This window comes from Hypomesus nipponensis, chromosome 10 (genome assembly GCF_054491055.1).
Source record: "Hypomesus nipponensis isolate SF chromosome 10, ASM5449105v1, whole genome shotgun sequence".
In the NCBI taxonomy this organism is placed as follows: domain Eukaryota; kingdom Metazoa; phylum Chordata; class Actinopteri; order Osmeriformes; family Osmeridae; genus Hypomesus; species Hypomesus nipponensis.
The window spans coordinates 1,731,040-1,744,076 of NC_140370.1; the positions used below are offsets into that span (position 1 = coordinate 1,731,040).

Sequence of the window (13,037 nt, forward strand, 5' to 3'; positions counted from 1 at the left end):
AGGCTAGGCCACTGACCATTAACAATAAGTTGTTACGTCAATTATTAATTGGCAGCATTTATGCCATTTAGAACATACTGTAAGGTAGGGCTGTCACGATAACTACTTTTTGTTGTGCGATATATTGCACCCAAATTGATTGCGATAAACGATATTATTGAAATTTTCTGACCATTTTATGCCACTGATTACATAATGACAATATGACAGTACAATAGCAGAATAATGCAAGTACACTTTTTTAAAGAATTATTATTCTTTAGAATCAGAATGTGAAATATATCCTAAATTAATTAAATAATGAATACACCTTTCTTAACAAAAAGTGTAAGTTAACAAGAACTAAATAAAATAAAAAAGTACATGTTAACAAAGTCAGTTTAGACTTTTAAAGTGTCTCACACAAAGGCACAGATGCTTCAACAGGCCATTTCTGCTGCCAGATCAGTTTCTTAATTGTTAGGCAGATTCCGAGAAAGGAACACCAACATGTTTACCTTGTTGGGCTTAAGGCAGGATCTTTGTGGGGTAACAACGTTACCAGCTGTGCTAAACATTCTTTCTGAGCTAGTGCTTGTTGCACAAATGCACATGTATTTTTGTGCCAACTTGGCTATTAGGGGAAATCTTCTATGGTTATCACACCACCACATCAAGGGATCAGATGATGCATCAACTGCTTCTTCTTGGAGGAACTTGGTCAGCTCCGCATCAGCCTGCACTCTTTTTGGAACCGATGCCAGAGTCTGGTGACTTGAAAGTTGGGTTCTTCTGTTCTGGAGAAGGTCACACAACCTCTTTTTCTTGGTTGCTGGAGGTTCAGATTCAGATCCTTTGCTTACCCCTGCAGCTTTAACGCAGTTCTCACTACTGGCACATTCTCTTTTTAATTCTTCCTCGTTCATGTCTAGTAGTTCTTGCAAGAGCTCTTGCAAGACCTCTGCATCCTCCATGGTACCACGATACCTTGGATCCAAGATGGTGGCCTTTGTCAGAAGGTTTTGGATTTCAGATGGGGCTGTATTTCGTTTTCAACACCTTGCACATGTTTGCCTTTATGTTTGCTGTCAGTGCAGTGTCATTTGGGTCTGGTGATAAGAGTTCGCCTTGAAGAAGTTCCAACACAGGCTTTACTGAGGACACAGTGACATATCTTTCCCCTGAGAGGACATCTGTGAAATCAGCCACTGGTTTGATTGCTGCATTAATGGATTCTAACACAGAAACATCCTGCCAGGTTGGGTTGAGGTGGCCATGTTTTCGATCTTCAACCAGGACACGTCTTATGGCTGGGAGTTGCTCTAGGACCCTCTCTATCATTTTTTGCTTGGTACCCCATCGTGTGGCGACATCCTGTGGAAAATATAACATTGTGTTTTTTTCATTAGTTCGTCTATTCTAACATTATACATCAAATACTACTTTTACTAGTAGCACTCACAAATAATAATTTTACATGGTTATTATAATGTAACCAATTATTTAATACATACAAACAGGCCCCAAAGTAAGTAATACAAAATTAAATATTAAGTTGATATTTACCCGTTAAATATGTTGTGTTGTATAACAAGTTATCACTCACCAGTACTAGATTGTGTTGGGGGACATTGGTTTCAGTCGGTGCCTTCCTCAGGTCTCTCTTCTTTAGCCAGCTCAGGTTGAAGGTGTTGACAAGATTCCTACAAAGTCCCATGGCACGCACTGTGCGATCCTTGTCACTGTCCAGTCCATGGGAAACAGCCAAATGGAGGTTGTGTCCAAAGCAATTAAGCCATGGCCAGCCAAGATTACGTATTGCAGCCACAATGTGTGCACCGTTGTCTGTAGTTATACAGGCCATTTTGCGTTCATCCAATTCCCAGTCTGCCAAAGCAGACTGAAGGGCTTCAGCAAGTCCGCAGTGTGGTTCTGGGGTATGTATCTGGTCTCTAAACACTTTGACTGCAGAGTCCAGTCAGCAGTTATGTAGTGTATGGTCAAGCTCATATAAGGCGTCATATTTGAGCTTGACCACATATCTGTAGTGGCAGAGTAAAATGAGATGTCTTATATCTCCTTCAGAATCTCGTCTTTTACTTTGATGTACAATGATGGAATCGCAGTTTGAGAGATATACGTTTTCTTTGGCAATTCGTACTGTTTGTCAAATGTTTGCAGCATATTTTGAAATGCTGGTTTTTCGAATTGGCTGCATCTCTTTAGCAATATAGCGAATAACGTTATCTGTGAGTGTGCGCCATTTCGCGCTTTCGCGTTTGTATTTGGACAGTCGAGAAAAGGCATCTGCAACAGATGACTGTCTGGGAGACCCCGCTCCTGCTGTAGGTCTTGTTCCCAGGTTCAAAAACTGGGTGGGATGGTTGTGTTTTAAGTGAGATTGAAGGTCGGTTGTGTTGCCTCTTTTCGTTGAGACTGTTTTTGAACAAAGTCGACATACCGGCTTAAGTTAATTGTCTCTCCTCTCTCGTTCGACTTAAAGCCAAAATGTTCCCACACCGGAGCTGTGGATTGCGGCTTTGTAACCAAGTCCATTTGGACTTATTCTTGTTAACTTATTCCTGCTAACTTATTCTTGCTAACTGGTTGGTGATGTGACGAAACAGTAGCATACATTTCTTAAGACAGTGGGTTCACGCCTTCTCTTTACCTGTCGGTGTCCGCTCTGTGTATGCGCTGCCTGAGCCCCACCTCCTCTTTCGACAAAGGAGACAAGACTACAGAGGCAGCCCGATTGACAAAAATGTTGGTAACATTCATTTTTATGTAAAAAGTTATGTAAAAATGAATACAATATATCGCAGCATCAAAAATCATCGCGTTCATTTCCATATCGCGCGATAAGTCAATATATTGACTATCGCATCAGGCCTACTGTAAGGTGTCTTTATGTATGCTAACTTTATTTCTTTAGGGGAAACAAGAAGAAAATATGTGCAATATTACATTAGCTATTAGACTATTACATTAATCTGCTCCGAAATATAGGGTTAGGGTTAGCACTTTGTTTTGGCCGGGGGAGGGGGGGGGGGGGGGGGGTGGGAGTTAGACCTGACCTGCCCCCACTGCTAAAAAAAATTCTAGGGGAAACACTGTGGTATCATAGAATTATTTATTAATTAAGGTTTTTTCCATATGGATATTATTCAACTTGTGACATTTTGGGTTAGAATGTTGTCATTGATGATGATAATTTCCCCCTCCATAGAACTTCAAGGAAGAATGGCAGAAACTCAGACACTTAACTTTGGACCAGAATGGTTTGTAACTAAGCTGAACATAAATTTATGATATTGAGAATCCAAATGTCATAACGTTTGAAGACGTGTTGAATTAAAAGATTTGATATGGGCTGGTTTTCCCTATTTTTAAACTTGCAATATTTACCTAAAATTTGCATTTCACTTTCTCATGTCCTATTCCTTTCCATCCTTTCTCCCAGGCTCCGAGCCTTGTCTGGGGGAGGAGGTGGGGGCAACAGTGCTACTGTTGCCTCACCACCACTCTCACCCGCTTTGCCAAAGTATAAACTTGCAGACTACCGTTATGGGAGAGAAGAGATGTTAGCACTTTATGTAAAGGACAACAAGGTACGGGTAAATTCTGTATTTTTATATATATGACATACAAGTATGGATCCATGTACATGATCTGGATAGGAACTAGGGTACCTTTTTATTATTGAATACTTAATCCTATATTTCCAAGTGACATCACTTTTTTTTCTCCCTCAGATCCCTATAGACCTGCATGATAAGGAATTTCTGCCCATTCTACAAGAGGACCCCCTGCCTCCACTGGCACTTGTACCTTTTACAGAGGAAGAGCAGGTAGCACTTGACAATGTCAAAACGCTAACTTTGAGAAACCTGAATATCCCCTTTCTGAAATCAAACATTGTGACCAAATACAAACACCCCCACCCCCTTTCTCCCTGTGCAGAGAAATTTTTCCATGTCTGTAAACAGTGCAGCTGTGCTCCGATTGACGGGTCGAGGAGGAGGTCCGGTAGTAGGGGCACCGAGGGGTCGAAGTACCTCACGGGGACGTGGTAAGACAATTATCGAGTCTGTGTGGATTAGGGATGTATCCAAAGCCAAATACATTACTTGTAATAGCACAGATAATGCCTTGGTTATTATTCCATCTGAAGTTCATTGGTAATATTTGGAACTGGATGATTTGATCACTTATCTTTCAATGCCAGAATTGTTTGGCAAACAACGCAAGCGTAATAGTGTGATGCCCCTGTGGATGGGATCTGATGTGTCCTAAAGTGGTGCGTGCATGCAACAAACATCAACACTTATCAGAAGTAACATAATGACCATCTGGCTAATATTGTGTAGGTCCATCTTTTGCTGCCAAAACAGCCCTGACTTGTCTCGGCATGGACTCCACTAGACCTCTGAAGGTGTGCTGTGGTATCTGGGACCAAGACGTTATTAGCAGATTTCTTAAGTCCTGTAAATTGCGAGGTGGGGCCTCCATGGATCATACTTTTTTGTCTAGCACAGTGGTTCCCAACCCTGGTCCTCAGGGCACCCCTGTCCTAAACATGCAGGACAGGGGTGCCCTGAGGACCAGGGTTGGGAACCGCTGGTCTAGCTGTCACAATTTGGCCCTTGTCAAAGTTGCTCAAATCTTTACACTTGCCCATTTTTCTTGATTCTAACATCAAGATAACACAATGATCATTGTTATTCACTTCACCCATCAGTGGTCACAATGTTATGGTTAATGTGTGTTTTTAGGGTCCCATATTGATAGCCAATGCTTAGTCTTTGTTTGTTCATTTAATCTTTGTTAATTTAATCTTTATCTTGGAGAAACACATTTTTCATCTCATCTGAAAATCCGTTCAAGAATATTTTGAAAGTAAACATTGCTGGCATTTATTACATTTTTTTGATGCTGGAATGTTATTTCACAGTATATAAAATAATTTGTTGAATATCAAGAAAAACAACATTGCGAATTAATCTACCTTTTTTGTATTTTTCCTAAAACGTGAGGCCCGTTCTCCATACATCGCTAACTCAGTTAGCTGGATTTGATTGTTGAAGATTTGTCATTATCTTGGGATTGTTCGGTTCTTCTAAGCTCATTCTGGACTTGCTGTCACAGCAACAAGTCCTTTAACTTAAACCTGCTCGGGAGCAGGCTTATTTTATGCAAACAAGATTTGATTGCGACTTTATAACAGAGTATAGAAGAACATAAGTTCTTTGTTTATAAGCAAAGGTGATTCAGGAACTCTGTCACAGCCATGTGTTGTCCCTTTTTACGACAACAACCTGGCGGAAGGTGCAAGAATAATTAGCAGAATTTAACATGAAACCGAATTAATTGCTCATTGCATGATGGATAGATCCTTAATCACAGCGTAATATGCTACTAGCCTATACTTTTTGAGAGATAGCCTATCGTTTTTTTCGTGAGCGTGTCATTTACATAATCAATTTGTTGAAACCACATTATATGACATTCAAGATGATAAACAAAGTATGAACATACAAAAACATAGGCCTAGCCGATAAAACATCTAATGTGGTCACTAATATACATTTAATTTGGTCTCCTACTTTTTGCCAGCCCTCTTTCTTGGATTTTGCAGATGTTCTGCAAATGATTTTTAGGTGTTCCCTGGCGTTCTGATTAAATCTTTAAATTTGGAGTAACCTTCGAGCAAGCTGTTGGCTTTGTTGCGGAAAAAACAGGGTTCTCTTTTTGCTCAAGGTGAGCAGCCAATAGCAGCGTTGCTGATCAAGGTTTCTGCTATCAATACCCCCTTTTAGACCAACGCATAACTCAATACAGCTATACTAATTATAAACAACATGGGTGTTCGAAGAACCAAATTGTTTATAGCGGAAACACTTCACCAGGTCCTTGGATTGCTGTTTAACGCTCTGGTAATAATTTAATAAACAGTCAAATTAAAAGTAATCCTGAATTATTTCTGTAATTTAATTTAACTTTCATCTACTTTAATACGGCTATTTGACAAAATAATGCTAAACACTGGTCTGAAACGTTTGGTTTAGGCCCCACCCACTTTTGGTTTCCAGCCAAATACAGATAGATTTTTTTTGTGTCCTCTACGTTGGTCTGTGTAAATGTGAAATTGCAGAAATCTGCCTGGGTGATAGCAATGTATGATGAATATGTGCTCTTCGGCAACACCCAAAACTTATATGTTTTCGCAGTCCATTTACAGGAGAGCACACCTTTTTGTTAAATTTATTTTGATCAATTAAACATGGAGGGATTACATTGTCAACTCATTGCCCCTTGTTTTTCTGCTTGTATTGTCTTTTCCTTTCTGTTAATTTAGGTAGAGGAAGGGGAGACGGAGGTTTTTACCAAAGAAGCTTTGATGATGTGGAAGGAGGATTTGGCCGTGGAGGGAGGGAAATGCACCGTTCCCAGAGTTGGGAAGAGAGGTACGTGTACAGTGTTTCCCCTAGGATGGTGCTTTAGCAGTGGAGGGTTTTGCGCATGTGAATTTTATTTGGTGCACTCACAAAGCGTGCCATGCCGAGAGGTTTCTGTATTGTCGGCTGGTGTTCTTCCATCTTTTACTTCCAATGTCATATATTTTGCTGCCAGTGTGAAAATGGGTCTAGCCCCAACTTTAATCTTAACCGTAAACTTGCTGTGCCCATGCGCGATGTACGTGATTGTAGGATGGATAGCTAAAAACTTTAGGGCACCATATGGGCTCTTGAGGCCTAAGAACATACAGCAGACTATATATTTTTGCTCTGTAATGAGCAGCAAATGGATACTGAAATGAGTACTGAAATGTGTCTAGCTTATATGTTGGAGCCAATTAACTTTTAGTCCACATGTCTATTGGCTGTTACATATCAATCTCTTAGTTATGGTATTTCTTAGAAATAACGTGTGTTTGACTTCATGCAGTGCCAATAGGTGGTTGACATGAAGCAGTGCATGCTGGTTAGAACTTTTGTCTGACTTGAGACAGGGCCAACGCCACATCACGTATGTCATCAAAGTACCGCAAGAGCAAATCGAGAGCAGCCAGCTGGGTCAGCTTGCGCTTCTTCTTAAGAGCAACTGCACAGAGTCTTATGACAACACAGCAATTTCATGATTGGCCAGAGTCACACACAACAACTTAGCCTGACGTCACACTCATAATTGTAGTCAGAATATGAGTCTGATAACTCTCCGTTGGGCTGTGACTATGGGGCGTGTTTCAACCAAACTCAACCTCTTCGCTCAATTGGATAATCCTACAACCAATCAGAGCAACGTAATGTTGTTCGTAACGTAATGTTGAAAACAAATTCAACCCAAGAGCTCTTTCGTGAAGTTGTTGATTACGTTACTGTTGATCATCTGTCAATCGTATAATGCCCGCCCTAACAATTTTTTTGGTCCGAGCAGCTCCTGTTCAGACATAGTTTTTCCCCAAACGTGCCCCCCCAGACCCAACTTCCCAACCAAATGTTTTTGTGGGCGGGAATAAGTTGGGCTGGCAGCCATAACGTAAAAACGTTATGTCACAGCATTGTACTTTAATATATAGATACACACCTATATTATAACATTCCGGTTTTGAAATCCCATCAGGATATGTGTACAAATCGATAAGTTACTTTCTTCCGTTGCTGCTGCATATTTTCTTTAAGAAATAACGTAAGAAACTGTTGTGGACGATAATGAGGTCCCGGAAGTTGGAGATTTACAGTGCGTGTCCACTGCAGCGACGCGAATCGCTTGCCATCGCTTGCCTTCCCACAGTTCACCACGCTTGGGGGCGTTTCAAACAGATTAATGTAGAATGTAGTTCTCTAAAAGTCACTGTTGTAGTTGTCATGGCCAAGTGTGCAGACTTGGGTTTACGTAGTTGCAACATCGATCAAAATACAACTTGTTTACAAAATATAAAACTGTTTAATACTGTAGACATACACGTTGACATGTGTAAAAAAACGTTTTACTATATTCCTCAATCTCTGCTAATCTGCCAATACGATAGGGAGTTCCAGCCCGGCTAGCTAACTAGTTAGGACAGAACGAAGTTACGTAATGTGACTAAACTGAATTTGAAAGGACAAGCACCCACAACTTCGGCAAACCTTGCGCCATGCATCGTTTTTTTGTATTAACATCTCTGTACGAATACAGATATGTATCGTACAGGACTGGGTAAGCAGCCACACAAACGATTAGTTTCTCCTCCAGCTTGAAAGCTAGAAATGTTTACCATGGTTTCTACGTTACGAGAAACAAGAAAACACTCCGATTGGCCATCGCTAGCGAAAATCGCTCCTCATTAGCATAAAGTTGAGAAAATCTCAACTCAAATCGCTTGAATCGCGTCGCTACCCACAATGCACCACGCAAGCGATTCGCCTGGCTCCATAGAAAATGAATGGAGAACATGTTGTCGCTCGCATCGCGTCGCTGCAGTGGACACGCACTGTTAGAGTGGACGAAAATGGGGCCCCTTACATTGTGCGCTGGGAGCTAGGGCTGTCAACGAATATTCTAAATTCGAATATATATTCAAATAGTGGTAAAAAAACAAATTTCAGTTTAACCTAATTCCCACATTTCCTTTGAGTTTAATATTTTTTCGTTAGATCGTTCATTCATTTATTCATACAGTAGGCTAGGCTAGTGTTGTAGGGAAAAACTAGCCAGTGAACTAGCAAAATAAATGGAAAATGATGTAGGCTGAACACGGGCTTCCCCTATTTGCAAGACCAGCAGCTGCCACTGATTTCTGCATACATGAAGGTAGCAACGTTAGTGCAACTATTTAGCTGGTCAGCTCCATGACGCCGCGCAAGTAGGGCTTGTGAGACTGCTCACCAAAAAAACAAAGGGGAACCCACTTGTCTAGCAGATTTAAGACACGTTCGTAGGTACCTAGCGAAAAGTAGCCTCAACTTTCCTAGACTTTTAGCTACGCTACTAATGCTGACGGCTCGCTGTTATCGCTGTCTGTCTTACTAGAACGGCAGATCTACATTCTTGCTGACGTGTGTGTGTGTGTGTGCGTGTGTGAGAGAGAGATGCGTGAGTGACAAAGAGACGGATGGAGAGCAGGGAAAGGAAATGCAGCTGAATGTGCACACTTTTTCAGGGTTTGAGTTCTCTAGTCCTCTGTAGATTGAATGCATGTTAAAGGGATAATGAGATTTGTTTATTTGTTAAACATTACCTTGTAGTGCCTTCATTACTTTTTTCTCCCACCTAGGGGAGACAGAAGGTTTGAAAAGCCAGGTCGAAAAGATCCAGGTTAGTGCTAAACTTCAGTAATAGTTAGAATTTAAATTTGACCTAACATTTTTAAATGCCTTTTTTTGCAGTCCACCTCATGTACTTTGTCTGCCTTTGTTTACTCAGTAGAAGCTGTCCCAGCCCACTTCCAGCTGAATCACAGTATGTTTTTTTCTTTATAAACTCCAACACTTAATTCCCTTATCAGCCACAGGGTTTCCCGCAGAAAATGTGTTAGTTGAGGTGGTAGGGTGAGGTTTGCCGTCAGACCGGGGGTTTCTTAAGCGGCTGCCTTAGCTGCAAAGTGCTGCGGGAAACCCTGATCCATAGGAAACTGAAACTTGACAGCTAGATTTGAAACATCTGAGATCCATCCTTTCTCATTGTATTCCCCCCCCTTCTGCTTGTCCCTTGCGCTGTGCAGTCCGGGCCAACTACGAGGAGAGCGTCACTGGCCTGCCTAAGAAGCATGACTTCACACGCTCAGAGAGTGAGAACTGGCGCATGTCTCGCGATGAGCAGAATGGTGAGGACGATGAGGGGGGCTGGCGTCTGGCAGGTTCGCGAAGGGACAGTGACCGGTGGTGCCCCCCGAGTCCAGGTGTGCCCTGTAGCAATCACACTGCTGCTGCCACTGATTGTCGTGTATGTGGGTGGAGTTGTCCTCTTATCTGACCGCATTAAAAAAAGGAAAGGCTGACTTTCATTATAGTTCAAGGTTTGCCCTTTAACAAAGCATTGGGTCAATAACAGAAACTTGAAGAGTAGTAGCATATAAATAATCAGCCAGTACTGATACACAGATTAGTGTCAGGCAGCATTAGAGTATGAGTGGCAGGACAAGGCTCCCCTAAGCATTGTTCTGTTCTTTATCCCCTAGACGGCCCTCGATCTGCAGGGTGGCGGGAACATCCTGACCAGCAACAGCGTCGTCGGTTCCCCTTTGACGCACGAGAAGATGAGCGGGGGTACCGGCGTCCACGGTCAGGCAGTGGGAGCCTAGAGGACGAGAGGGACAGCCTGCCGGAGTGGTGTCTGGAGGATGCAGAGGAGGAGACGGGCACCTTCGACTCCTCAGGGGCCTTCCTTTCTCTTAAGGTGAGTAGGATGTGGAATATTCCTCATCCGTTACATTTACATTTATTCATTTAGCAGACACTTTTATCAAAAGCCTTATCCTTACAAGAAAGAGCTTTACAAAAAGTGCATAGGTCAATGATCATAAACAACGAGATAACCCCATTAAACTTCAGGGCTCGAAATTGCGACCATTTTGTTCGCATATGCTCCCAAAATCTGTGCAAATATATAAAAATATATTTGGGAGCGTTTGTGCGAGTGCAAATTTATAGTTTTCAGTGACCAAGAGGGCAGAAAGCTGCTGGCAATGGCGCCTCACACCATTGAGACGCAGCAAAAGCTGGCAAATTTACCTACCCATGTTTCTTTGGATCACCTCTCAGCTAAAGAAAAGGAAAGATATGGACACAAACTGCAAGTGTTGGCGTCTAACACAACAACCCAACTATTTCGCTAACGAGCAACTTTAACTCAATACGACCACTGCAGTTGGTCGCCTCGATACATAACAAACACATAACCTACATGTCAAACCGATGTGTTTTATGGCAAAAAATAAGATGATTTTAATGTACCTGTGTATATACTTATTTAACTTTTACTTGTGCTTAGCTTTGAAGTGTTAACTGCAAATATGTGTATATTTGGACGTCTGGCATTGTTTGCCCTCCCCGGAGACAGTGGTAACGGTAGGTTTAATGGCACAGATCCACAATCTCCTCCTCTCTGGGTTTTCTTTATCGGACGAATTCTAAAGAAACACAGCCCAGGCTTGTCTCCTCTTCGATTACTGGATCCGATAGAACAACAACTATCTGGCATTTTGGCAACACAAAAGCAACAGACTACATGTATGACATTATAATGGGTGGCAGGCAGCGGAAAGTCTTTTTTGCCCTCCAATGGGGCTTGCCCCTTGGAACGTGACGTCACGTGAACACTATGAATTATTATGGTGCAACCTGTTCTGATTTAGTTACAAAACGGTTACTAATTAGCCAACTGCACAGTATGTGCATGCTGTGAGCTGATACAGAGACCGGTCCACCGTTCTTTCCAATGTTACATAACCAAAAACGTAATCTTAACACATTTCAGTCAATCACTCCTTGTCACTCTGCAATGTTGTCAAGTGACAAGAAGCTAACTCGTGCTCAAAATTTGAAGAGCTAAAAAGAGGGTGGGTGCTCATAACTTTTTGCTCCTGACCCAAGTTGGGAGTACAGTACTTGGCTTCCTGACATGCAGACACTTGATACTTACAGACTCAGGCAAACAGTTATTCTTTAGAGAACTTGATTTCTTACCCCCACACAACAGAAAGTCCCCAAGGAGCCAATACTAGAGGAGGCTGAACTTGACTTCAGACCCCTCGAGGACTGTGAGGAGCAGCTAGAAGAGGAGGGCGAGGAGGAGGAGGAGGAGGAAGGAGAGCCCCGGGAAACCAAAGAGACAGATATTGAGGCCCAAAGAGGGGAAGAGAGGAAAGCGGGTGAGTTGGAGTGCTGTTTAAAAAAAATATTTATTCTGTGAATTAAGATTGCATCTCAACTTTTAGAAACCATGATTTTCTGCAATATGTCGGCAACCGCTGGTCTATAAGAGGTCAGTTTGTGTGATTTTAAGATGATTTATCAACCTAACAGATTGATATTGCAACAATCTCCAGTTTCAGGTGTGGGGAGGGTAGACGAAGAGGCACCTTCTCCCTTGGTCCAAGAGCCCCAGCCCCCAAGTCTACACAGCCAGCCAGAAGAGCCAGAACCATTGGAGAGGACAGAGAGACCCCCTGCACCAGAGCCTCAGCCCGAGCCCAGCAAAGCCTCCATGCATGTCCCTATGTCCAACAGCATCCTTGAGCCCATCACACACACCAACACTTACACAGGTGAAACTACACACACTCTTATTTTACATCTGGAAATGTATTTTATCATGAGCAGATAAAACACATTTTATCTTGGGTTCGATATACTCATCTAGTTAAGGATCACTCTTGTTCTGTGTTTGCCATCCAGAAGTCTCTGCCCCGTCACCCAGCATACAACAGCAAAAAGCCTTGGAGGTTCCTTTGGCCATGTCCACACCAAACAAGCTCCCTTATAACACAGGCATCATGGCCCCCATCTGCAGACCAAGTGCTATGCCACAAGACGCTGATGAAGATGAGGGACTCAAGCACTTTGAACAGGTATGTGTAGGGATGGGTACCGTTAAGGTTTTAACGGTATTACTACTGTTACCGATACTGTTTATTGATCCGGTACTTTATTTGTATTCTTATCGGTACTTTGTGTTTAGTTTTTTCATTGAAACAAAACAAATTGAGAACAGAATTCACATTGTTTTTGTTTGTAAACTTTAATGAAGTCTATTGTGAAAGAAACAGCAATGTTTCAATCAGGGCTTCAAATGAATGTAAAACAGCTGAACATTGTTATAGCGGTATACTGCCGTTGCATGCAAATTGTTTGTTGCACTTGTGGCAGCGAGCTGTCTGTATCTATCCTAGTGAAGTGTAACCACATTTTGGAGCGTTAGATTCTCTCCGCCAGCGTCACTATATTAAGTGGGAGCTTTCGAATTGTGTGTGTGTGTGTCTGACTGTGCGCTCGTTGCTGTGTGAGACAGACAGTGCTTAACGAAAATTTAGACTAATGTCTTAATATTATCACAAATTAGAAATGGTTGGTGAG

At 42.1% G+C, this 13,037-nt stretch overlaps 1 protein-coding gene across 8 annotated transcripts in view; it reads left to right on the forward strand.

Moving 5' to 3' along the window:
- The window catches only part of gigyf2 (GRB10 interacting GYF protein 2), a 62,320-nt gene that overhangs the window by 6,346 nt on the left and 42,937 nt on the right, over positions 1-13,037 (forward strand). For 3 of the 8 annotated variants that reach the window (XM_084706621.1, XM_084706614.1, XM_084706617.1), the window contains exons 2-13: positions 3,209-3,260; positions 3,443-3,590; positions 3,735-3,830; positions 3,943-4,051; positions 6,338-6,446; positions 9,239-9,279; positions 9,388-9,423; positions 9,686-9,862; positions 10,142-10,359; positions 11,662-11,833; positions 12,011-12,229; positions 12,360-12,532. In XM_084706621.1, coding sequence (XP_084562747.1) covers positions 3,223-3,260; positions 3,443-3,590; positions 3,735-3,830; positions 3,943-4,051; positions 6,338-6,446; positions 9,239-9,279; positions 9,388-9,423; positions 9,686-9,862; positions 10,142-10,359; positions 11,662-11,833; positions 12,011-12,229; positions 12,360-12,532 — 1,536 coding nt within the window. In that variant the 5' untranslated portion in view covers positions 3,209-3,222. The remainder of the gene's footprint in view (positions 1-3,208; positions 3,261-3,442; positions 3,591-3,734; positions 3,831-3,942; positions 4,052-6,337; positions 6,447-9,238; positions 9,280-9,387; positions 9,424-9,685; positions 9,863-10,141; positions 10,360-11,661; positions 11,834-12,010; positions 12,230-12,359; positions 12,533-13,037) is intronic. The other 5 variants (XM_084706616.1, XM_084706618.1, XM_084706615.1 and 2 more) reach the window with 5 other exon arrangements.